This window comes from Haliaeetus leucocephalus, unplaced genomic scaffold, assembly GCF_000737465.1.
Source record: "Haliaeetus leucocephalus isolate CR32 unplaced genomic scaffold, Haliaeetus_leucocephalus-4.0 Scaffold428, whole genome shotgun sequence".
Classification (NCBI taxonomy): domain Eukaryota; kingdom Metazoa; phylum Chordata; class Aves; order Accipitriformes; family Accipitridae; genus Haliaeetus; species Haliaeetus leucocephalus.
The window spans coordinates 5,157,039-5,183,966 of NW_010972864.1; the positions used below are offsets into that span (position 1 = coordinate 5,157,039).

At 39.3% G+C, this 26,928-nt stretch overlaps 1 protein-coding gene across 1 annotated transcript in view; it reads left to right on the forward strand.

Moving 5' to 3' along the window:
* The first annotated feature begins 479 nt into the window (after window positions 1-479).
* The window catches only part of MEP1B (meprin A, beta), a 47,016-nt gene continuing 20,567 nt past the window's right edge, over window positions 480-26,928 (forward strand). The window contains exons 1-14 of the mRNA XM_010574416.1: window positions 480-539; window positions 5,358-5,376; window positions 5,562-5,612; window positions 5,717-5,760; window positions 6,787-6,865; window positions 7,994-8,111; window positions 12,331-12,509; window positions 14,012-14,230; window positions 17,339-17,491; window positions 18,253-18,468; window positions 20,925-21,392; window positions 23,077-23,259; window positions 23,718-23,949; window positions 26,366-26,567. Coding sequence (XP_010572718.1) covers window positions 480-539; window positions 5,358-5,376; window positions 5,562-5,612; window positions 5,717-5,760; window positions 6,787-6,865; window positions 7,994-8,111; window positions 12,331-12,509; window positions 14,012-14,230; window positions 17,339-17,491; window positions 18,253-18,468; window positions 20,925-21,392; window positions 23,077-23,259; window positions 23,718-23,949; window positions 26,366-26,567 — 2,223 coding nt within the window. The remainder of the gene's footprint in view (window positions 540-5,357; window positions 5,377-5,561; window positions 5,613-5,716; window positions 5,761-6,786; window positions 6,866-7,993; window positions 8,112-12,330; window positions 12,510-14,011; window positions 14,231-17,338; window positions 17,492-18,252; window positions 18,469-20,924; window positions 21,393-23,076; window positions 23,260-23,717; window positions 23,950-26,365; window positions 26,568-26,928) is intronic.

A 26,928-nucleotide genomic window follows, 5' to 3' on the forward strand; every position in this document is an offset into this window, starting at 1 on the left:
GCACCTCTGGAGGTCACTTGGTCCAATCCCCCTGCTTGCAGCAGGATCACCTGCAGCAGGTTGCTCAGGGCTGTGTCTGGTTGGGTTTTGACTGTCTGCAAGGATGGAGACTCCACAGCCTCTCTGGGCAACCTGTGCCAGTGCTTAAAAACCCTTAGAATAAAAAAAGATTTCTTATATTTAAATGGAATTTCCTGTATTTCAACGTGTCCGTTTCCTCTGCATTTCCATTTTCTTGTGTCCATTTCATCCTGTGTGTCAATTTGTGTCCAATATTTTTTCTCACAGCAATGCTTAAAAATAGTTAAAGTATGTTAGTTATCGTACTAGAGTAATGATGGACTTTGCTTACTGGCCAAGAAAAAGTAGGTAGGTTAATTGTTGATGAGAGGACGAAGGTTTTGATTTATGATAATCACTATCCTAAATACCAAGTTGATCTGAAATTTTGTCACTGCAACTGCTGACTGAAGTACAACATGGTCTGGTTTTCTGTGCCTGCACTCCTAACTTTGCTTCTTCAGGTGGTCTGGAGTCAGGTAAGAAAACAAAGAATGCATATTCTTTATATGATCAAATAAGCAATGCAACTTAAGATGAATTTGAGAGGAAAAGACTTATGTATGTTGCTTTTGCAAAATAAGAATTTTGTTGTCATCTGCATGGAAGAAAGAGAAAGATTTCTGTTTCCTTGGGGTCTTAGTGCTGCTATTTTTAATAGGCCTGGCTATACATGGGAAGAACTTATCTTGCATTCCTCATCTAATAAAAATTTCCACTAGTATTTGAAGTAACGTTATCAGAATAGCAAGTCTGGGGTTAGAACCAAGATAAGTATTAAAATTTATTTTGGTACTCCATATTTGAATGGAAATATGATTTTTTTTTGCTCTAATACAATATATTTGATAATGAAATTGATGCCTTTTTAGCCACTGGATATACTTGTAAATGACTGTTCCTCCAATCCAGCTGAACTATTTAATGCCAAAAAAGTAACAGTTGAGGTTTTGTATTTCGTGTCTTTTGTAGTGAAGTGTAGCATTTTGCTCATCTTGTGATAATTTATTGCAGAGGCCAGGAATTTTGGTGGTACACAATATAATTAGTTTGGAGAACAAAAAACAATAGGTTGTTGAAAGCTCATTTCAGCTGTTCATAGCTTCAGGGTAATCTATAGAGTAAGGTATTACTTATTGTGATATTACTTGAGTGGAATAACGTTATCTATTTTATGTTATCCAACTTAACTGTCTGATTCTATGAATCCAGCTCCAATATCTCCCTGCGACAGTCGTATCCCCTTCCTCTCCACTAACACATGCTCATACATCTCCCGAAGTCAAGAGCTCAACCTCATGTCCCCAACTTTCCCATAGTGTTCCTGTATCTGCCACTACCCCAACCCATATTTCTCTTGTATTTCTGCTGCCCATCATGACTACCAGTTCCTCTATTCCCAACCTGTTTGAAACTCAAGTCTCAGCCTTGTTTAGATTCCTCTGCAGGCTTTGTTAAAGCATGTAGTAGGTGATGAAGACTGGTACTAACATCTACAAGCTATCACACATCACACTGACTGGTAATAACCAGCTCCTGTGTGAGAGAGGGGCTTCTAATCACCAGGGCTAATTGTTTCATTTTCATGTGCCTTATGGCCAGGAAGAGCTTCTTTCGTATTTCTGGATGCCAGTACTAAAAGTTATATACTCTGGAGAAAACACTGATAAGTTAGGGTGTCTCATCTAAACTTATTGGCTATACTCCATCTGAAGTCCATGGTGAAGCAGGGAAATTTTCATCGGGTGATTTGTTACATCCTTGAATAGCTGTCCAAGCTAGGTGAGGTGGATCATCTTCTGGAGATGCCAGCGCATCATGGTGGTGCCATACCTATTTCAGGGACAGCTAAATTATGTACGCAATTACTCATTTTTTTCTCCACTGATTACTGAGTGAGTCTACTTACCTTGTTTTTATGTGACTAAAATAGATGAGATGTTTCCCACATGTTCAAGATGCACTTGAATTATTTACCAGTTAAATGTGCTCACAAGCCATGGTTTGACCAACCTTTAATGTAACTTAATTCACATAAACCATGTTGTTTGCCAAAGTTAGGGACTAATATTATAAATGTTCAGATTTTTGTGTGTGTGTAGATTTAAAGGTAGCATTGGTTAGACTAAATTAGATTCCTCTTTGGTATACCGCAGGTAATACAACCTTCCTCTGTGTGTGAGTGTGAATCTGTTGTTTATTTACAAACCTTTTAGAGACTAGAAATGCATCATGTAGGTCTCAGTTGTCAGGTTGGTATTGAGATGGAAGCTGTTACTACTCAAATGAGTAATACTCGTACACAGATACTCCTTTTGAAACTGAGTATTTTGCTGTTGAGATTCACAGGACTGAAGATCTAGTTTTGTTGAGAAGGAAGTGGGAAGGAGTGGTGAAAGGATTCCTTCAGTGTAAAATGTTCAGTGACAGTTTTCAGACACTGAGGACCAACCTGTATTTCAGTAGATAGCTGAATTTGGTATTCTTCAGTCATGGTCTCACGTTTTGGTTTGTGCACCAAAAATGCTGCTGGACTTAGCTACATTGATTTCGGTTTGTGAGCTTTTGCTGCTGATAGAGGAGCTTTTCCATGAGCTAGCCAGTTTTTACCTTTAGCACAGTTATGCTTTCTGATTAGTCGATATGGGTACATTGTAGTTAATAATTATTGAGACCGTAGAAACATTTTACTCTCCATTAATGGTTATAAGAGGATTCAGAATATATAGGTATGATTCTTCTCCTCCATCAACAATCTTTAACAGAAAAGACGATAATGTGATTTTAATCTTTGAATATTGCAAGCTTTACTTGTCATTTTTTTCTTCCACATATAGCTAGAAATCTGTGTGAGAGTGGGAGTTTAAAAGCAAATGAAGTCTTCAAAATGTGTTACACACTTTGCCTGTGTACTTTCAGCTTGTTTTACAAGCTGCACTTTCATTTCAAAACTTGAATACGTCGTCTGGATACTGTCTTATGCATATCCAATGATAACAAAAGGTAATGAGAGGATATATGTGCAATAAAACTTCAGAATGTAAGAGGAGTCTATTGACACTGCAGATTTATAGATGATTTGTTTGGAAAAGATATTTTGCTTTATTAAACTGTATCTGTATACAGTTATATATTTATTCTTTTTTCTGAAGTCCCCATCCATATTTGTCATGTAGGAACGTAAACCTGAATAATACCAGTTAACTCAGTGAAATGTGAGATCAAAACTAATCCTTCAGCATTTGCATCTGCCCAAGTCTGGAAACAGTTTTTCAATCAACTTGGTCACTTTTCCACAATGACACTGGGTTTTTAAGAGTCAGGTATCTTAAAATCTACCAAGTATTGAAACAACCTAAACCTGGGAAGTAAGTACTGAAACAGGGTTGTTTCAGGAGAAATTGGGTCAGGAAACAAATTCTACTCAAAAGTTTTTGTAACCAACACTTCAAGGTCAAAATCCTGCCTTTAGGCTGGGCAAGGACATATGTGGGTGGTAGTTTTCATGAAGACAATTAAGAAGCAGAAGAAGTAGTTGATTAAAAACTTTGCCTGTTTATATAACATTTGGATATTAAGCATTTGATTATGCCAGCTCATACCAATTAGGCATTATCTCTCTTAAACCTATAAATTATAGCCTCCACTTGCTTAGGCAAAAAATGGTTTTCCCTTCTTAGGCAATCAGAGTAAATGATCAAAATCTGACAAAAACTGTGAAGCAACAGTTTGAATTAATTTTAGTTCAGGTGAATCAAAATGATAAAATGAGATTCCAGGCTTTTGTATTTACAATATTTTTTCTGCCATTTGCTGAAGTTTTCACAAGAGAGTCATTTCAGATTGAAAATGAATCTTTCATTAAAAAGCTGAAATGGGACATTCTGACATTTTCAAAGCTTTCTTTCTGAACCTTTTCCAAATGAAGAAATTTTATTGAAGTTTTTTTTTCCCTGCATTTGGTTAAAGTTTTTATATGAATGCTGTCAGTTTTAGGGCACACAAAGTATTTGCCCTTGAAATTGTTCCTATCATTATGTGCCAAAAGTCAGGTCTAAAGAACATGTACATTTGAATCTCTCTTGAATATTCTGGCCATACTATTTTCTTATCCAACATACAGATGGTAGAAATTACCACAATTAATATTCTTTTGGCCTGCATGGACTTGATTTTTGCCGTTTTTCAACATTCTGATCTTGTACTGTTCATTGCTTCTATTGGAGGTTGCAGATGCTTATGACACTGGAAAAGTAAGTCCTGCATGCAAAACTGCATGTACGAAAGATAACAAATTATTTATACGGAGAAAGAAAAACAGTCAAGGAGTGGGAACTATGGTAAAAATAAAAGTAAAAATCCCATCTTACTTTGCAGAATTACTGTTATGTCTTACCATTTGCTCTGTCTGTAACCTATATTGCCAGAGCTCAGAATTTAAGGGTGTTTTTTACCTTCAGTTTGTGAACTTCTTTTCAAACATACGAATGCAAGACTTCTGGTGAGAAATAGGAAAAGCCACCCAGCAACAATTGCTTAGAAAGGCTGTTCATGATTTTGCTCACTGCGTGAGAAACAGTTGTGTAGTGTTATGTCAAGTATTCCAAGCCAGTCCAAAATGAAGCGTCTAGTCAAATAAAAGAGTATAGATTATATTCTGTAGGCATGTTATGGCAAGGAAAAATGTGCTATGTGTATGTCATTATATCTCACTATTGTCTGTGGATTTTACACATTGCAGAAAGTCTTTGAGTTGGTATTGCTTAGGTAAACGGAGTCCAGCTAAGGCACCGGACTGGGGCTGAGGTGACCTGGGCTCTGTACCCAGTCCTTCAAAGACTTGCTGCGTGATGCCAGACCACTCATTCTATTCCCCCATCTTCAGCTTTACGATGGGAAGTTAAACATAACTTCCGTAGGTTCTGTAAAGCTCCTGACTAGTAGCAATCCTTGATTTCATAGAAATAATAGGCTCTTTTTTTCCTGTTTGTGAAGGACCATTCAGCACTGCCTGAGCTGTGAGAGAAAAACGGTTGTGAAAACTCCATAGAAGCAGTATTGAGCGACTTACTTGTTGGGCAGCCTGACATGGGGAGGACACAAAGCTGACACATAAGCAAATAAACATTTCCAGTCAAATGAGGAGGCAGTGGGTCCAGTCAATCCAATGCAAAGCCATGCGCTAAGTGCTGTCAGTTGAGCTTAAATCGCATCTCTAATACTGTTGAGAGAGTAACACGAGCTGCATTTCATTATGTGCCTTTCTAATAATATCTTTTTTTCTTCCCCTTCCCCAGCCTGCTCCAGAGACAACTGGTGAGTTCTGTTTAGAGATCTATTTGTATGCGCGGGAGGCAGTCAACAAAACCAGCTGCTCATAAACATCGCTAGGACAGACACAGATTTATAATTACTGTTATTGTTATTGCATTAATTTTCACACTTCATAAAGATAACAGCAAGGGCTAATGTCCTACCTCACTTGTCTTTCTATTTTTCAGAAATAGATGTAGATGGAGGAATTGATCAAGACATCTTTGACATCAATGAAGGTTTTTTTAAAATTCAGATTCTCTTTTAATTTTTTTTGGAGATTTTTGTTACGGTAGCCACGGATCAATACAATAATTGCATGTTAATCTCCTCTTGCCTTTAGCTTTAGGACTAGACCTTTTTGAGGGAGACATCAAACTTGACGGGGTGAGTTCAAATATAAAATATAAAACCATAAATGTATCATTGACTTATGCAATGTAAAGTATCACTGGCATGGAAATGATTGATGCATCCCGCTCCTACTAACAATAAATGCTGTTTATGTACCAATAGACTGAAAATGTTTGGGGATGGATTTCTACAAAATGTCACAGACAGTGAAGGAGTTGGGTGCATTTGCAGAAACATTACCTAAAATAAGGTCGGTTTAGCTATTAGATCAGTATTATTAGCTTCTTGTTTCCTTTACTATGTTTTTTATATTTGAACTTTTAAGACATTCAGCAGCACTGATCATCATCCGGACAGGTTTATATAAAAGATTCTTCGTTTGTCTGTACAATATTTATTATAAGCCAATTCAATTTACAGACCAGTGCTGCAAAACCTTCATTATATAGGTAGATTCGCTAAAACCAATGGAAAAATTAGATCGGTAATACCACATTTTAAATCATATGTCCAGTATCCCTACCTAATCAATTAAAAAAAGAAAAAAAAATTTACATAGCAAGTTACATTTCAAAAACATCTAGTAGAAACCCCTGAAGTGTCTTGTACCCCTGAAAGTTGGTAGTGTTTTACTCTCCCTTTTGGTGAATTGCTTTGGCCTGAGCATATCAGTGGAAGCAAGGACAGCACTTGCTAAGGGCACAGGAACAAACCCTTGCATTATGAAAAATTACAAAATTATTAATCTCTGTACAGTTTTCAGGGCTTTAGATCTTAACGCTTCCCACAGGAGCTGAAGCTGTCCTCACACATGCATCAAAATCTCAGGTTATTTCTATGGAGAAAATGCTGCAGAAGTTGGAAACACCGGTAGAAAGGAGTGAAGGGATTTCAAACCCAAGCCTTAGACCTTGAGTGGTCTTCCAAAGTTTTTAGGCTCTCTGATTTCCTCTATGTCTTACATGGACTTGTAGGAGACATGCTTTGCTTTAGCACTATTGTAGTCCCTGATCCTAAATCACTTTTTACTGATGACTGCATACTTATTTTCTTTCTCAGATGCAGGAGCGAAACTCCATCATTGGTGACAACTACCGGTGGCCCCACACTATCCCCTACGTCCTTGATGATAGCCTGGGTACAGTATTTGCCCGTGACAATGTCTGTATGTTGTGTTGATTGAAATGTTAAATACAGGTTGATAAAGATACTGTGGCATCCTTTTCTCTTGTAAGTCTAGAGCAGGCCATTTCCCACAGCAGGATTGGGCCTGGGTGTGCAAAAGCAGGATGTATCATCTTGGGGTTGGTGCTGGCTCTCACCTCCTTTCTTGGATGGTTCTTATCCTGCCATTGCTATGGCCCAGCAGATTGATTTGGTTTTAAAAGCATACGTCTGAGACATGCAACTCTACTAGGCAGAAGAAAAAACAGGGCACTGAAGGTCTTTTTAAAGCCAAGAAGCTTACCTGGCCATTTACATCATCTACAGCACTGATGGCAAACTGGAATTCTGGCAGACAATGCAGTTTGCAATGGCACATTGCTGAGTCCCCCAGTGTGGGCCAGGGACGCATCATAGTTTGTCTCTGTGCCTTTGAGTCCACCCGGCTCTGGCTCTGCATGGCAGAGGCGAGTGGTGAGACAGGGAGCTTGCGTTCTTACTGTATACCACATGGGGAGATTGTGCCCTCACTACACAATGTGGGGTCATCTTTCTGGTACATGACAGGGAAAAAAATAAAAAAAATCACCCACCCCCAGTTTAGATTTGGATCTAAAGTGGGTTGAAACCATGCAAGTTGCTTAGAGGAGATGAGATAACTCAGATATAATGTTAGCAGTTCAAGTCCTGGAGAGATTCTGTGAGAGATCTGTAGCCTGCAGTCTGCAATAGATAAAATCTGATGTCTTCATTCCCTATTTATTTAATACTCACATAAATCTCAGCAAAGTAAATGAAATAATTTACAAAATTAAGAACCACGCACTGTAATATTTTATATACTCATCATGTCATATTTTATATACTCATCATGTCATACTTTATACATAAGTACCAAAGAAAAATTACACGGAAACAGAACAAGAGAAAGATAGAATGTCACAACGGCCTAATTTAAGGTTTTAGGTCCCTACTCAGGTCTTAATCCAGCAAAAAGCCTGATTATTTTGATCAAAGATTGCTGGAGAAAGACCCACCTTTAGGATTTGCTCCATACAGACCTATTGGCTCAGTATTGACAAGAACACTATTTGCTTTGCAGAAATGAATGCTAAGGGAGTCATCCTCAAGGCATTTGAACGGTATCGACTGAAAACCTGTATTGACTTCAAACCTTGGGAAGGGGAGAAGAATTACATATCTGTGTTCAAAGGAAGTGGGTAAGAAGAGTAATGTAAAATAACTTTCATCCTGTTTGGCTTCAGGCTATTTTTATGGCCAGTATTTACTCTAAAACTCATGTATCTGATTATAGTTTCGTATTTTTGTTGTGTTCCTTTTTCCAGTCTTTTTTTAACTGGAAATTGTAGCAGTTTCCAAAACAGGTATTACCTTCATAGTAATGAAAAATTTCTTGCTGATACTTATTTTTAAATGTAAGAGGAAATCAAATCCTTTAAGAGGTAATTTTCTTGGCATGGTAAAAGATATCAGAAACAGGCCAATTATTTTCTTGACTGATCTTTGGATATATGGATTATCACTTTCAAATAGTCATTCTTAGTGTACCTTAGTTTTTAGGAAAAAAAAATCCCAGCAAAAATATGGTAGCTGTCACTGTGGGACAATGAATTTGTTTGACTATAACAAATGGAATTGCATTTGAACAACATCACACCAGCATTCAGATATAACAGCAGTATTTTTAAATGCTGCCTAGCACTGAGATATTTTAAAGAGGTTTCACTTTATTTACCTCTTTTGATGAATAGTTATACTATCCCACCTTAAATTTTGCAAAATAAGACCCCAGTAAAGAAGTCAAAAATGCCCCAGCTGCTTCCCTTTCTAAGACAGTCTCTGTCAAAACAGTGCAGCAAGAACAAATATATTCTCCACTCTATGCTGAACAATTTCTCTTTTAGAAAAGGAGATTAGGGAAAGCTTGATAGCCTGGTGAGAAAATTTACTTTCAGAAAATAATTTCCTGAAATGAGAATGCATTCATAAATGGGAAAAGATTTTCTGATAATAAAAATGTTTCCCTTTCCCTTTGGCTTGTTCTGAGATATTTGTAGCAGATAATTGTTTCAAAATTTCTTCAGTCTCTGGCTCTTTATGTTTTCTACTCTTCATGCTATATATGACATTGAAACTCAACCTTAAAAGAGCTATAAGTGGAGACTTAGGGAGCAATGCATTTTCCTGTGCTAATGACTCTTCGGCTTTTTGAGCCAAATGGAAAACTCATGTAGTTAAATTTTTTAGTCCTTTGTCACATAAAGTATGCATTGAATTTGCTAATAATTGTACCTGAAAAAGAACCACAATATTTAGCCTATGGCAAGTAAGAGGCCTCTGCACAATGTTTCATTTATATGTCTGTTAAAAATAGATGAGTCATGGTGATGAAGAAGACAAGTCATTCTAGCTGGATAACATATCTTGCCCTCACTGCCTGGTGTGTCGCTTGCCCTGAAATGTTTCTATCATCTCAGCTGACACGTCCATAAAAAAATTAACGCTCAGCAGCACTTTTAAAAAGATTGGAGCTAAACAGTGCGGTCTTCTGAAAACAGCTGTCCCGTTTCAGTGAGCTAGCTTCAGGCTGTACAAAGAAATTACCATGACTGACCCTGCATTAACTGCCCTTCATTTCACTCCATTCCTCTCTTCTGATGTAATGGGACAAGGTGAAAGGTGGGTAAACCAACCCATTTCCCCTCTGCCATTCCTAATTTTTTTTTTTTTAATCAGCTAGGACTCTCCTAACTGCAGACTAAAGACCTCAGTCCAGAGGGTACAGTGCAGACAGGAGCACAAAGTTCCTGGCAACACCAGCCAGATTCATGAAGTTTTATTGCACCAAGAAAAAGTTGATAAATAGTCTTTGCCTTTCCAATCTTGGCTTGCATCTATAAAACAGACAGAGGAGGTGGGGGAACTTTGTGTCAAAAGGATTTGTAGTAGGCCATAAAGTCCTCATCTAGATTATCTTTTGAATACAAATGAAGTCAGCTGCCATTTTGTTGTGTTGACTGCCCTGTGCAAAAAATACATTTGTAGTCTCTGATGTACGTACACAGTGTCATCAGCCCCACCATGCAGAGTCCTCTCTGTGTCCACATTCTTTATCTACCATTCGCCAAGCCTTGGCTACTGCCTGTATTATGTTAACAGGTGTATATTTATAATGCTAAGTGAGAAGAGGTACATGTAAGGTTTTCTAGCGCACAGCCTTCACCTCACCCTCTATTCGGGTCTATGCATCTGCAGCAGAGGTTAGACCGTGGATCTATTTAAATACCTCTTCTAGACTCCAGCCTGTGTGCTGAGGAAAATACATGAGGGATGCTTGTGAATCACAGAAATGCAGGAACATCAGATGTGGCAAGTGCCTGCAGAGCTCACAGAACAGTCTGGGAACCTGCAATGGATGTGTCATTTCTCCCTACTCTTCTCATGAAGAGCAGGACTCATTCAGCAGGAAAACTAGCATGGTGTGGTAGCGTCAAATGCTTAGCAGACCAGGGAGGATCAATGCTGTCTCTAGTATTTCCACATGGAAAATCAGGTTTTCATGGAGCTCTCCTGGGAGAGCACTTCAGCTCTTTGCCACTGTGGCACACAGCAAAGAGAACCCATGCAGAAGTGGATTGATACAGATCCCTGGCTAACCAGCTTGGTGCTGGTAAGTCAAAGTGTCTGTGTGCTGATACTGGTGATCTCTGATACTGTGGGAAATTATTTACTAGCAGGACATTAGCATAAAAATGTGCCTGAAATAAGTGGCTTCATCGCTACTGATGGCATGCATCTATCTACTTACAGCCCATCTTCCAAAAACAAGGCTAGTGGAATTAATCAGAGCAGGTACTTTCCTGTTCTTCTAGCATCTGATAGAGGAACTAGCAATGCAGAAAGCATTGAATCAGAGGAGATACAGCTCTCACACACTTGAGGAAGCTGGGACTTCCCCCCATTTTCTTTCTTCCTGAAGACACTGCTAATATGGGTTTCCAGGTGCCCATTGCTCTGGAGTGCCCTGTCCCACTTACTTACCTAGTTTTATTCTCAGTGCTTGGCGACACAGACCACGTATTCACTCCCTCTGCAGCTGCAGAACGATGGTTATGTAGGCATTTGGCAGTCTGAAGGCAAGGGGAAGCTGCATCCCCCAGCATTTGGATGCTAATTTTGCCAAGTGTCCTGGATGTGTCTGTAGCCTGCTGTGCACTACGCAGCAGCTGTGAAGCCAGAGGCAGCTGCTTTGTATGAGGTGGACCCAGAAGTGTGATGGACTTCTTAGACTTCTGCACAACACAAGAAAAAGCTGCCTAATCAATATGAGGCCTTGTTCAAGGGAAGCCTGTGAAATTATGGATGCCACATGTGCTCCTTCCCAGGTCTCATGCTGTGATTTTAATGAGTAATCAATAGCCAAGGCCTGTGCTGCTTTGTGGAAAGAGAAATACTGGGGAATATGTTGCGCTAATAAGTTACAGGGTTTGAAAGTGCATGGTGTGCTTGTGTTTTTAAATTTCTGGGGTGATAGGACTGCAAATCCTATGGCATATTTTGTGCCCGATTAATTTTATGGACTTCATTGGGTAAGTGTTGATTTATTTGCTGCATAAAATATCAATTTAAATGTAGCTCTCTGTGCTTGCTAGTTTGTGGACATGGGGTGCCATTTTATTGGCTTGTGCAGATAGCTGACTGACTTTTTTTATCCTTTAATAAAAACTTCCAGCACAGTTGCGGTTTTGCTCTTTCTTGTCAGCGTGTGTCAGCAGCAAGTGCCCTAGCGCAGCAGCTCACAAATAGCTAGAAAGAAAAGAGCTTATGAAAAGCACTGTCAAATCCACCAACCTTTTGGAAGGTAAACACAGCCATGCAGAAGTGTGCCTTGCCTGGCAGCCACAGCCCCTCACAAAGCAAAAGGCCAAAACAATAAAGAGAGAAGCAGCTGCAATGGCAGAGGCGAGAATGTGTATGAACCCAGTTGCCCTTAGGATAGGGACAGGCTCAAAGTGCGCTCACAGTCACATACTGTGGTCCAGCTAAAAATTGTTAATTTGCAGTGACTTAATTACTCTAAATTATGTGCCCATAGCCTTTGATGTTCACCAGAGAACCAACAAAATCCTCATCAGTTTTCTTCTGTCACAAATAGCTCAACATTTTTCTTCTAAAGAAAACCCATTAAAAATAGTAGAGCCAGAGCGGGGGAACTGCTTGTTCATTGAAACAGAGCTAAATGCGAGAGGAAAGGATCTGGTAAGGAACAGATCAATGAAAAAGGGCTCTCTGTAGCAACATGTTAATTCAACGCTCAAGTTAAAAATACACCTGTTGAACAGATTGATTCTGGAGTTCACATGGTGTGGGGATGGTATGTATCTCACAGACAGCCCTCTCATTTTATTTCAATGCTAGCTGCTGGTCCTCAGTGGGAAACCGCCAAGAGGGGTTGCAGCAGCTCTCCATCGGAGCCAACTGTGACAGGATCGGGACAATCCAGCATGAGTTCCTGCATGCCCTGGGATTCTGGCATGAGCAGTCACGGTTCGACCGGGACGACTATGTGTCCATCATGTGGGACAGGATTCAGCCTGGTCAGTTACTCCCCTGCTTTTCCTTTTAGGCTCTGGTGTTAGGGGGTTTAGCTGTGGAACATCCCTTCCAGCCATCCTTCGGTGGTCACACTATTCTCTTACCCGGACTTATTTTTCAAAGCCAGCATATCAATAAATTAAAAATCAAGCAATATCTATCTGGGACAGAAAGCCTCCTTTGTTGTTGCTGTGGTTGTTCCTTGTGCCACGGCAGTTCCCAGAGCCCTAACTAGAGATCTGAGTCCTGTTATGCTACATGCTGTACAGCAGAGCAGCAGAAGAGAATAATTTAGTTTGTTTAAATGAATACTCTAAAAGCACCGTTACTCTGGGACCCCTTAACAAAACAAAATTAAAAACAAAACCACAAACCACTCTGAAAAACCCAGTGTGACCAAAGCCAGTAGAAAATGTCCAGTGAAAACGCCGGTCATCCTCTTTCTCCCTGGCCGCTACACCCGGTGTGGGCAGCAGAGCTGAGACAGCAGAGCATGCAGAGAGGGTGTGCAGGCAGGAGAGACCCCTTTCAGGCTTCCCACCACACGAGTGGTTGCTTTAGCCATGCAGCTTGTGAATGTAAGTGTTGGCGTATTTGGCACAAGCCTGAAAGCTGGCACAGGGTTCCTTGGGACTCTGCTCGGTCTCTGCCTCTTCAGCTTGCCGTCGTCTCTGTCACCTTCAGGCAGTTCAAAACCAAAGTTATAGGTGCAGACTTGACGCTTTCCTAACACAGGTACACACAGAAGACTGAAAAAAATAGATAATGGTTAAATCTAATGCATTCTTATTTAGTTGTGATCAATAGGCAGGTGCACGTGCAAGTATATATTACAGAAAATGACTTAGACTCTGTTACTTGATTTCCGTTATATTTTGCTGACTCTTTAATGACAAGTTGTGCTATTGTTAGCCCTTTGAAATTGCTGCAGCTTTTTTACACTGACCAGAATATAGTTACTGTATTTTGACTAATTTAAAACATTTAAAACTTTACCTTCCATTGGGTAGTTAGTAATGTTTTTTTGCTCATACTCCAGAAAATATCTGTACAGTTAAATTCTGGAAGCTTATCTGATGACAACTTTAACTTGTTTATTGCAAGCTAAAATGACCAGCAATTAAATATCAGAGAATAAAGATTAGAAACCGGGAGGCATTACAGTTGCAAATTGCATTAATTTGAGTACTGAAACAGTATCTCCACTTTTGGGTATCACAAACCCATCAAAGTTTATGGGTAGTTTCATGGGGAAAAGATTTCTGGTAGCAAAAAGCTTTCCTTCATCCAGCAGAAGTCATCATGTTATGTTCCAGTGGCTGAAGGAAGAAAGTAAATAACTCTAGACTAGAAATAAACTAGTTTGTATACAGAGTAAGTACAAGTGAATGACTACAAAAAAATACTTGGGGATCTGATGGATTCTCTGTCACTTCGAGCCTGTACATCAAAACTTGGTCTTCTTGGACAACAAACAATCTTTCCTTTTATTTTTCCTGTTTAGGCAAAAATCATAATTTCATAAAATATGATGATACAATATCAGACTCCCTGAATGTTCCCTATGACTATACTTCTGTGATGCACTATAGCCAAAATGCATTCAGAAATGGAACTGAACCCACCATCATCACTAACATACCAGACTTCATGGATGTAATAGGACAGCGAATGGATTTCAGTGATTATGATCTCCAGAAACTGAACCGGCTGTACAATTGCTGTAAGTTTCTCCACTTCTTTTAATTTTTTTTTGCTTCTGGCATTTGAAATAAATAAGGGCGATACATACATGCTGGACTCATCCAGGCGCAAGTGCAAGAGATGCTATTGTATTTGGAGAGGTGAATTGTGTTAACAACACCAGAAATAACGGTACAGCTAGAAATAACATAGGCCTCCTGCAGAAACACTGCTGTGTAGCAGAGTTTTCTGTGCAATTTTATCTGACCTTTAGTTAAAAACCAGCTTCACTCAGCAGCTGATTTTTGTTCATCCCTTGGGTGGCTGTTTAAAATTTGTGCTGCACAAAGCTTTTTGGTGTCCCCCCCTGCCCTGTTATTCCACAGCTGTTACTCAGATACTGTACAGAAATGCGTATCTTTGCTGTGGCTATCATACCTACCCCGCTCTCACACAATCTGTGAGACAGTGTGTGTGTTCATGCAAATAGGGTACAGATGCTGTTGTGAAGAAAATGTGAGCTTTTGAAATTTGTATTTTTAATTTCAAACCCAGTCTCTTTCAACAGTGGTCAGAGGAGTTATTTTGCTCATGTGGGATTTATTTTGGAAAGTTGGGTGAAAGTAAGAGACAGAGAAATATAGATAATTCTATTACAAAACTGGAATATAATTCTATAATTGGGACTGCATCAAATGTGCCCTGGCACTCAGATGAAAACTTACTTCACTGCCTCAGTATCCCAAGTAGTGAGTACTGGTTTACAATTATATTTTAAGCCTCATTATATAGATACCTTAAATAATTATCAAACCATTTTATTAAAACAGTGCAATTTTTTGAGCATCCGATTCTGATGAAAATATTTCTGTTCACATAGGTCTAAACTGAACACACACTTACGTGCAGCCTTAGCTTCTAGCACTTGGTATACAGTCAGTTAGATGTTATAGAAGTACTTACAGCTAAGAATATCTTCAACAGTGGATGGGGTCCTTCTTCCCCTCCATTAATCTTATATACGTTACAGCATTCTCATATATTACATAAATACTTCATGATATTTTAACTTCATTCTTAACCCGTAGGCACATTCCCCAAGTGAAACAAGCCCCAGTCCTGTTGAAATTAGTGACAAAACAGCCACCACCTCCAGTGCAATCAGGATCTGCCCCGCTCCCCAGTCTGTCCCTTGGCTTTGTATGGTATGCACGATATTCGCAGAGCCATAAGTGGTCTTCAGATCACCCATGATTTGCCTAAGTGGCCCCTGTGCTCGGGAGGACGGGTGCTTCACAGGTCCCAGCCCTCACCCACCCGGCTGCTAGACTGATCCTTTCAGGTTAGATGGAAGACTGAGAATGCCAAACATGGTTTGGATGGCAGATATCCTCCCAGAGGAATCAAAAGATTAATTCTGTTGTTGAACATGACTTAAGGAAAAGTTTAAGCTGAATTTCTGCTAAAGGCCTGTGTGATTAGGAAATTGCATTAAAAATGGGAAACTTGGTTCTCAAATTGAAAAAAAACAACCCACTGCATAAGAAATCCTGACTGATACTTCAGTGCTGTTCTGATCTCTTCTTCAGAACTGTCTTTCAGGGCATATGACAACAGTAGATTTTAGTCTGCTTTCCCCTTCTAGCGTATTACTTAACAGAACTGACCATGAGGTTTTCCTCAGCCACTGGACGTTAGTACTCAGAACTCATCCCCATGTATTTTCTTCCAAGTCCAGCCTTTCACCAAGAAAGTATCTGGCTTTTGGTGCAGGTGGAGTTAAAAACCTGCCTCAAGCAGTGCCCTCTTCCCCTGTTTCATGAGTTTCATGAATTAATCTAAGAAATACATCGTAAGCTACTGGGTCTTGCTTTTTTCTCTTCTGGTCGTTCAGGTCACCGCTCCATGCCAGCCAGCATTTTCTAATTAAGGTAGTTAGGCTACCTTCTTTCCTGTTTGGGAAAATTGATTTCATATTTTGTTTTATATTTTGATTTCAAATAGCTCTTTCATCTAATAATTCTCTGGTTTTCTTGCCTTCTTGCTGACACCCTAGCTGGGTTGGTTTTTTTTTTTCTTTCTCCAGCAGTCAATATAACATTCACTGTGAAAATCTCTTCTTGGTTTTTAACAACATCATACCAATACTGTACCTTAAAGGTATCAGTCATACAACACTTCTGATGATAGCCTTGCAACCTCTAGAGGATTGTTAACTTTCTATGAGGACAGTACAAAACATCTCAGCAGTACAACTGATTTGGCAGCGGTTCATACTGAAGTGCTTCCCTGAGCTACAGCTGAAGTGAAGCATTTGGCATGCCATTGAGGTTGATTTTTGTGATACTCAAGGTCCTTTTTGTGGTGCAGTTAAACCTTTAAACCTGCCACAATATTTTACACATAGTTTGAAAAGCAATGGGAAACAAAACTAATAACAGGGATAAACGTGGACTGTGTCTTCCCTCACCCATCCAGGGTTTGCTTTAGACAGAGAAAACATTTCATACAGTGTTTTTCCTTTCCTATTCAACTGCACAGTCTTCCTTCACTTAATTTTTCACTTGTTATATGCAAGACATTTTAAAAAATTCTATGAGATGAGATATCCACTGGCCCCAAATGTACCTTTGCCAATGTTTTTTTCAATTCAGCATTTTGAAAATCAAGGTTTGCTTATTGCAGTGAAATAACTTCTGCTCTACCATATTTCAGAGTAAGCACTCCAACTGATATGTTAGTGAACTTTTATCAAAATCTGTGGCCATGTGTGGACTGGCCCAAAGAAAGCAGAGGAATGAGTGGGAAGTCTCAGGACCTCTTGACTATGTGAAGGTTGGTGGGTTGGGGCTGGTATTAGTGTTCCTTTTATAAATAAAAGATGTGATATGATAATTAGCTGGCACCCTCCTGTGCTTGCTAAGTGCCCAAAGTGGTCCTGATGACATCTTATTAATGTCAGTGTTAATCGCCAAATGCTTTCAGTTTCTGAACATCATACCTATGAATATTGATGGTATTTGAAGCCACTGATTATTTGGTGTCTGCATTTAGTTTTCTCTGCTCTTGGCTTTGGACATTCAGAATTAAAATGATTAAAATGTATGTCATGTAATAGAGTTTTTGTTTTTTTTTTTTAATGTTATAGCCTCCTCCCTAAGTTTCATGGATACATGCAGTTTTGAACTTGAAAATATATGTGGCATGATTCAAAGTTCAGATGATAACAGTGATTGGCAGCGTTTGTCTCAGGTTCCTGCTGGGCCAAATACTGATCACACTAATATGGGAGAATGCAAAGGTATGAGGAAAAAACTGTTCTTATCTCTCTGGGAAGTATTTTCTGCAGAGGCATGCAAGTTGACTTCGATCTTGGCCTTGTTCTCTTTTTATCTGTTGACAAATTACAGTTTATTTTTTAACGAAGCAACATAAATCTACATACTTAGGGACATCATGTGATACGTTCGATTTTCTCCTTATTTGAGAAGATTGAATGTCCTTATCTCTTTTGATCTGTTTTCTAGTTTTAGTGTCACATCCTGATACGAGAACTATATAACATTTTCTAATCTATAGTACAGGCACACCAGAAAGACTGCTGCTTTTCTGAATAATTGCTCAGTAAGTCTTTGGAAATGATTGGGATTTAGAAATTATGTATATTATGAGGGCTCAGGTGAACAATTAATTGAGAATACAGTGAGTTGTGTCTGAACCTGTCAGAGAAAATTGCATGAGTTCAGGAGCTTAAACCAGTCCTCCAGAGAGAGAGTCAACTGTGAATTACTAGCACAGGGTAAAGAGAACAAGCCCATGCTTTTGAGTACAAATTGCTAGAGAGCGCCAAATGAGGAGAAGAGTTGCAAGAAGAACAGTTCTGCCTTGGGACAATGTGAACAGGTAACAGTCCTCAGTCTGAGGATTTGTACAGGAACTACCTTACCCTGACTTGACCATGTCTCCTAGTGTTACTACAGTTCAGTGTTAAGAATACGAGTACGCCAGGAAAATTTTGTTTTCTCTCTCCTTTACTGTTCATTTCTCATTGACTTTTGACAGATTCTGGCTACTTCATGCATTTCAACACCAGTGCTGGAGCAGAGGGAAGCATAGCTATCCTGGAGAGCCGAATTCTGTATCCCAAAAGGGGCTTTCAGTGCTTACAATTCTATTTCTATAACAGCGGTCATGAAAGCGACCGGCTGTATGTCTGGGTCAGGGAGTATACTTCAGCCCATCCAAATGGTACTTTGAGACTCATTGAAGAGATAAAAGGTATGGAATAAAACTGCATTTTGGTTTAATCTATATGCAATATCCTTTTCAAAGTACTGGGGGAAAACACTGTAGCAAAGTGACTCATGTCCTAGGGTTATTGTTTGGCTTCTTCTCTAACTACGTAATTGATTCTCTGCTGGTGAAATTGTGCTTGATGGATCCTCAGTCAGCCATTTTCCTAGAATATAATCAATTACCACAAATTACAGACTCTTAGGTTATCAATATAGTTTTCTCACCAAAATAGCTAAAATTCCATGAGTAGTCGTTTTAACTGTTCTAGAATTGCTGGTATCAATAGCAACAGATGAAGTTGGTCATTAGAGTAAATTACAATGAATAAGAAAGTAATAATAAAGAAATGGAAAGTGTAAGTTCATTCCCCAGAATACCTAACATATAAGTTTAAAAAAGATAAATAAAATTTAGCTTACTTTTTAAACAAGGTTTGAAATGACTTAACTGAAATACATGGGCAGCAGATCATGATTTGAGTGGTAGTTTGAAGAAAATTAAGTGGTTTTAGGAGCCTATAGCCTACAGAATGAGCAACTGAGGTCAGTTAATGGACAAGACCTCTTTAAGCTAGAATTGCCAAAGGTATCTTATGATTAAATTACTTTCTCAAATATTTAACTATTACTTGGTCTCCTTTACAGCTACAACTAGTTCAATCTTGTGGTTACATAAGGGTCTGAGCAAGTTCTTTTGCTAAATAGGTATCAAGTCCACTCTTCTGCCTCTTTTTGTCCCTTTAGGCTCAGCTACTGCTCACGCCTGTTTTTCTTTTCTTTTTTTCCACTCTTTTCTTCACCCTGATGCTTTCATCATCCCTGTGTGCCGTCAGGAATCCTTAACATATCAGGGCTGCTGAGGCAGACGTAGATTTCCGATCAGTCTGAGCCCTCCAAACCCTTTTGAACCCTACTTTGAAGCCAAGATTAATTTCTCCACACTTCAGCCTTCTTCACAAATGCTCTTTCATGTATATTAGGTCCCATCTCCCATTCCTGCTTTCTCAAGTCCATAATTTCCTTTTAAGTCTCTGATCTCGTATGTGTGTCCAAATGGGCACCCTACTTTGACAATCTCTGGTAAAACTTTCAGGAATGGTTTAAGATTAGTTTTTCCCCAAGCTGTTTCACTTCTCTCATGTGAGAAGTTACCCTCACCAGTGCAGTCAACAAACTGGAAGAAACAGTGACACTACAGCCCTTTCCAGCCATGATCTAACGTGCTGGCTGAGCTGCTCATGGGTTTGCACTGAACCCCCATGCTCAAGAGGCTGAGGGACAAGCCCTGAATCCTTTCTGCTGGACTGTGGCAGCTGTAGCTGCCTTCAGCTGGGAGCAGGGGAGGCTGTGGGAGCGGGACATTTTACAGCACAGGAGCTGATCTGCTCGTTGAACGTGAGTCAGAAACCCCAGTCTTGCATATCATCTGTGCAGTTCAAAAAGCCTTTAGTTTATGCAGAAGGCAATTGAATGGAAACCAGTGGGGTGGTTTTGTTCTTGTTTCTGGGTTTATTTTTTTCCCTCCTAATTATAACGGTAATGAAGAATGGCAAGAAATTAAGACTTATATCTGAGATCCATTGTGTTGTGTTTAGAATCATTAGGGGAGTGAAGCGTGAATTCTGTACCTGGGATTGGCACCGCTTATTCCATAAATGCAGTTGAAAGTCTGGTCTTCCATGCTGGTGAACATAAACCAGGCAGCAAAAGAAACTGTTTTGCTGCCCACACTGTTAACGAAGGTTGTCTTACCTTCACCTGCCTTACGAGGTCGCTGTGCAGAAGTATCTGCTTTTGCGTACACTGCTCTTGGAGTCAAGTGGAATTTGCTAGTGCAGGCACTTTTGGATGCAACATCAGCCTTGCAGTGAGTTTTTATCACATGAAGTAGGTTTTGCAAACGACTGGCTTTAATTTGAACTTAGTACCATTAATCATTTGATGGGTGAATAGTGCTTCTGCATAGGCAAACTTCCAACAAGCCTTTTAAATATACAAATCTTGTAGTTCTAGGCTCCCAGAATCCTCTGTAGCATTTTTTGTTGAGACATGTTGTTACTTGGTTATTTGAATATACTTTTGTCTGATTTTTTTTTCTTTTTAATAATAGAGGTGACAGCCATCTTTGTGTATTTAATTATCACAACATTTATATTAGTTTAATGCAGTGTTCTTTAAAACTATAAAAGAAAAAGCAGTCTTAAAAACCATTAACACTGTTTTCACTCAAAGAGCTGCTATGCATATTAAATCTGTTGAAAAACTGCACTGAGAAAATATGATCTTGCAGTGAAAATGTAACATCTACAGGAGAAATATTCCATCATGTCAGTACCAGTGGAAATGAGAAATTCTTACATAGTGTTGATATAGGATCTGTAGACCTGTGCAGTGTTTGACTCTATTGCTTACTCAGAAATCCCTACCCTTGTTTTTCAGGTTCACCTGCGAGTTACTGGCAGCTCCATCACGTTTCTTTGAGTGTCACAAGTAAATTCCGGGTTGTGTTTCAAGGCATGAGAGGAAGTGGCTTATCAAAGGGAGGCCTCTCTATTGATGACATCAACTTGTCAGAGACTCAGTGTCCCCACCACGTCTGGCATATCAGAAATTTCACACATCTCCTCAATACAAGTCCAGCAGGGACAGCAGGAAGAATATACAGTCCACCTTTTTACTCTAGTAAAGGATATGCTTTTCAGGTCAGCTTGTTTGTAAATGGTACCGCCAATAACCCATTTAATTTAGCAATGTACTTGTACTTGATTTCTGGAGCAAATGATGACCAATTGCAATGGCCCTGTGCATGGCAACAAGGTACCATGACTCTGCTTGACCAGCATCCCGATATTCGACAACGGATGTCAAACCAAAGAAGTATAACAACTGACCCTCTGAAATTATCAGGTTAGTTAAAATCAGACGCGCTATTCAGCCAAAAGATAAGGAGTCAAATTTTCTGTTTGTGTACATTAGTGCAGGTTTCTTTAGCTTCTGGAATGTTTCATTTGTTTACAGCAACGATATAAATGATCCACAGAAAAGAAAAAAATTGAACATACAAGTAGGTTAAGCTGGGACCATGGATTTCAAAGTTGATTTGCATAAGAAACAGGTGGATGATCCACTCCTAAAATTTCTTTCATATGCTCTGTGAAAATGCATTTATATCTGCTTTAATGAGAATGGAAGTTTTCCAGGAAGCTTGAAAGGAAAAATACTGAATTAACAATATGCAGAGTTCAAACCAGATAAAAGTGCAGCTATTAAATCCCCTCCCTTCTTGTAAAAGGTACAGTGGTGTCAGCGCAAATCTCCAGCTGCTCAAAGTACTGATTCATATTATGTAATCTGTACTCGTTCAAGGTATGAGAAGATAAGGAGCAATTGTCCACAATAACTTGGAAAGGAGGCAGTTGAGGTAAAGATGTAACTCTGAGAAATGGTAGGAATCTCTATAAAGAGAGATATTAGAGAAACCCCCTATATTCATCATTGGATAAAGTTTGGATTTAAGCCAAAATGACTTTCTGCATCAATATAAGGGTTTTGTCAAAAGAAACCACCTTCACCACTGAATTAGTTTCCTGGGCTTTCAGACCATAACATTAGTCAAGGAAGGAAGGCACAAAAATGTCTAATTCACAGTATTATTTTTAAAATTTATGATTTACATTCATTTTTCTGTGACACTGTCTCTACATGAAAACAATGTGGGTAATCTAGAAAGACTAAATTGTCTCCCCTGTAAATGAAAGGTGCATCACACCAGGTCCTCCATAGATGGTTGATATTTTCCCTGTGCTCTCTGCTATTATGGCCACAGTGCTCAGCCCTTTTTCTTCCCTGACCCTGTGGACGTGCAGTCTGTTGGCACTCTGCTCCTTCTCCCTCGTTTATTCATATATTGCTAGTAGCCCCAGATTCCCAAGAGAAGCCTTGAAACTCCTATCCTTTCTCTAACCAGCAGAGGTGTTGGAGCAGGCAGTTTCTTCTCCCTCTGTCAGATACTTCCATAGGCAACCAGGCTCAGCTTTGAGATTTAGAAGAAGGTTTGATAGAGGGGACATCAATGGCCTGTGACAATTCGGGTTGTTCAAGTACCCTGTGCCCTACATCCACATCAAGAGATGCCTCTTTTTTGAGAAGCACCGAATTAATTCATTTTACATATGATTCATGTGCTATTCATCTTCTTGCCCACTGTGCTTTAAAAGAACTAAAAAGACAGTACAACAGGTTGTCAACTAGCTCTCCAGTAACCTCATCTCCAGCAGGCTCTTTTCTCAATACCTCAGGCTAAACCAAGCCATTGAAGATCTCCGTTATCTTGTGCATCTCATCATTATGGAATCTCAGGCAAAAAAATCTGCAAATATTGTAGGCAGGTTCAGCACTGCTCCTACTCTTTGAATTTCAGGTAATTTATTGTCTTCTCCATATTCATGAAATCCATGAGCAACTAAGCAGAAGCAGGCAAAGTAGGACGCGGTCTGTCTTTGTTGTTGAGAGGAAGGAACCCTATTGAGAAAGAAATTCAGAGTGGTCCCACACTCACATTCAGTTGCTTGCTTTGGGTTTTTTTCCCCAGATTCCTCATCAAATTATTTTTGGGATAGGCCAGATAAAGTGGGATCCGTAGCAACTTTTCCCAATGGAACCAGATTCATGAGAGGTCCAGGAAGTGGAACAAGTACATTTTTAACTCATCAGAGACTTAGAAGCCGCAACTTTATTAAAGAAGACAGTGTTTATATTCTTTTAACAATGGAAGGTATGTAAATATAGCTGATATTCTTTACGATACAGTAAACATGGAGTGTCACATACTTACTAAGTCACTAGTGCTGTAGATATAAATACACATGATGTACTTAGCAGATGAGCAGTTTTGGAACTATGCATGTATCTAAAGTCAGATCATATGTTTGAATAAATTTGTGGATAGGTACATGCACTGTATAATTCCTTTATCTCATGTGAAGGTATATAAAGTGATGCTAATCCTGTGCAAATTATTTTGAATAGAGTACTTTGAATAAAATTGCCTATTTCTGAAAAAATCTAGAGGACATTTCCAAAATACATCATGCTCCTGAAAGGTAAACCAGACTATTTATCCATTATACTTGTGGACAGGCTCTTTGCTCTTTACTATTAGAACTTATCATTAGAATAAGAGGAAAAATAACAGGACGTAAAGACCTTATTTCTTGTGGTTTTATCATGCAGATATATCACACCTACTATCAACTCAGCCAAGTGTTGCACCCACCTTTGTTGTGAGTACGCCCAGTGCCAACACCAAGCCTACCACTAGGTCTACCACCACCACAACACCTATCACAACAGCCTCTGTCACCCTGACCGAAAAGCCAGAGATGGAGGTTCCCAACTACTGCCCAGACAACCCTTGTGAAAATGATGGAGTCTGCATTATAGTAGATAGAGTATCAGTGTGCAGGTAACTGTCTTTATTCACTCTCAAATGCAATTTCAGGATGAGTAATGAAAGTTTCTAGTAGAATAAATCTTTGTTCCTAACGAGAGGAAAGACTATAGCTGATTAAGGCAAATATTTCCAATGGCTACTGCAAGACTAAACTTATGATCAGTTTGGGCAACAAAGCTCCTAACCTCAGCATTTGACCATTTTGAAGTACTCTGCTTGACTTTTCTGTAAATTATATTTTAAACATGTTTATCATTTTCAGTAATGTATTAGTCCAATGTTATAAAATGGACTGTGCATCTCCTTAGAAGTCCCTATAGCAAAATTTAGAAGAGTTAAATATAAATGCAGTTGAAACAAAAGAGCATTTATATCAGTAGGCAAAATGTTTAATACTTCTCAGGCAGGAAGCAGCACAGAAATTTTAGAATTTGATTCAGAAATATCATGTAGTGCAAATTATGACCATGAATTACCAGAGTGTAGTTGCTTGCCTTTGAAACCAGCAATGAAGGCTGAGGACTAAAAAGATTGTTTGCTCTGCAAGAAAATTAATAACAACTTTTATTTAATTCGCTGTGGATAGATTTATGTAACCCACCTGGCTGACTAGCATTGTTCCAGCTCTCAAACAAGCTTTAAGGCTGAAGATAGTAACCTTATGTGATGCTGTGCCAGGGCAGGTAGACTGGGGGAGTGCTGTGAGGCAAACACCTAAATGCTGAGAGCAACAAGACTCAGGACGATTCATTAAATGTTATATCTCTCCATTTAGAAACCTTTTAAGAAACAATTCTTGTGCAACCCATCAGAAGCAGGTCACAAATATGAGTAAATGTCATGAAGCTGTTCCAAGAAGACAAAAAAAAGTTAAGCTGAATGTTATGCCTGATTTCGAAATTATGGAAGGAGAACATTTATTTTCTGACATCTCTGGACTATTTGAAGCTCTAGTGCCTATGTAACCTACTTTCCATCCTAGAGAAGTGTGTGACGAGCAGTCAGTTTCCGCTCCGATTTTGTATTGGGAAACGAGGGGGAATGTGATACAGAACTCTGTTTAAGCTGGATCACATTAAGTCCCCCGATGGTCAGTACCTTTGCAGCGCACTGCAAATGGACTCATTTTCAGGGTTGAGGGTAGTTCTGAGTAAATGGCTTAGGAACTAGAAAAACAATACATAAGAAACAACCAGGGTTAGAAAGATAGGGACAGGTATGTGTTCAGCGGTACTGCACATATATTTTTTTTCAGTTAGATCATTGGGACCCTCATATGCTCACTATAAAAAGGTTCAGACCTGATTGTGATGCTGAATAAGGTGAAGGAATCAAGGCTTGGAGGTTGTTTTTAGTCCTAAAACCAGGCAGCTGCTAGGATCTTAATTTCTTTTCTTACTGTCTTCTTGGGGGAGGGCAGAGGCAGCTCATACAAGTTCTTTAAATTTGACAATAAGCCCCTTCTGGCAATGAGAAGGTCTGATCAGAATATAGCACATCTACTAGCGGAGAAGCACTGAGCAGGGAAAGGGGAATATGGTGGGAACACCTTCGGCTGGCTCAGTCCTCGACCCGGGGAATTCCTGCACCTGAACTTTGGTTCAGCTGCTGTCTGGTCAGAGGTGCCTTGAGAGTCTGGCCTGTGGCCTCCATCCCATTTATCTCACAGGTTCGCACTGCTGCATAAGGTGAGCTTAGAATTAAAAGCAAAGCACACATGAGGAAACAGGTGGATGAAGTTTTCTGGAGGGTGGTAAATGTGGCTTGATTGGATAAAAACAGTAGTGTAAAGCTTCTGGACTACTTGCCCTAGGAGCTTATTCAACTCCTTATAAAGGATTTTTTAAATTGACTGAGTGAAGAAGATAGAAGAGCTTTGTGTAAAAGCTGAGCATGACAAAAGGCAGAACTGCATCAGGATACAAGGCTAATTAGTAATAGTTGAAGCAAATATTACATGACAGTGGTCCTAGTGACAGGTATCAGTTTCATGCAGCAGAAAGTGAGTTTTCTATCAACAGAAGTGCTATAAACTCCAAGGAAAAAGCAGCAGATAAGTGAACTGACTGATCCAGACAGCATCTCTATTGGTAGCAAAAGACAACCATTCTGTAGCAGCAGCTCTATAGATCAGCTGCAGCCAAGCGTTAAGCAGTCAAAAGGATCAGAATAGCACTTGGGATTTCTGGCAAAGGCTCTCTGTAAAGACATGACCTGTAAAAGAGCAGGAAGCTGAAAGAAGCACATCTGGATGTGTAAGGACAGTGGTCCACTCAAGACAACTTTAAAATGGAAGTCCATTTTAAGATAACTTCATTATGCCTTGGGATATAGAAACAGTACATCAGAGATGCCATTTTTCTTAAGTAGACCTTTTCATGCCTTTAATCTTTAGGTGATAGCACATGTTTGTTCTTTTACTTTCTAGATGTCCAGCCGGTGACAACTGGTGGTACATGGGAGAAAAGTGTGAAAGGAGAGGCTCCACTCACGAAAATACTGTAATAGTTGTTTCTTCAACCATAGCTGTGTTTGTTGTAATGCTTATTGTCACTATCACAACTGCAGTGTGCCTTAAAAAGAAATACAGCCAAGGAAAGGAAGATATGGAGAGCCTGACTCTAGAAGTAGTAAGTATTTTGCCTCTTTCAACAAATATGTACACACATACATGTATCTCTCTATATTTGCTAAAAAGTAACAATCAAATTCAGTAACAAATAAATTGGAAGATGTCACATTTTTGAAGTCTGAAGACTCCAGCTTAGGAATTAAAGAGCTCCATTAAGTGCTTCTAATTTATTAAACACCAAAAAGCCACTTCATTCCAAACCTGCTCTCCTCCTTCACTCCCCCCAATCTTAGTGCCCCAATGGTAGCCTACATTGAGTGGGAGAATAAAGGGGCTCATTTTCAATTTGTAACTAAACTGTGTTTTCTGCTCATCTATTACTGCATTTTCTACTAAAGATCTCCCCTTAAAACACCTGG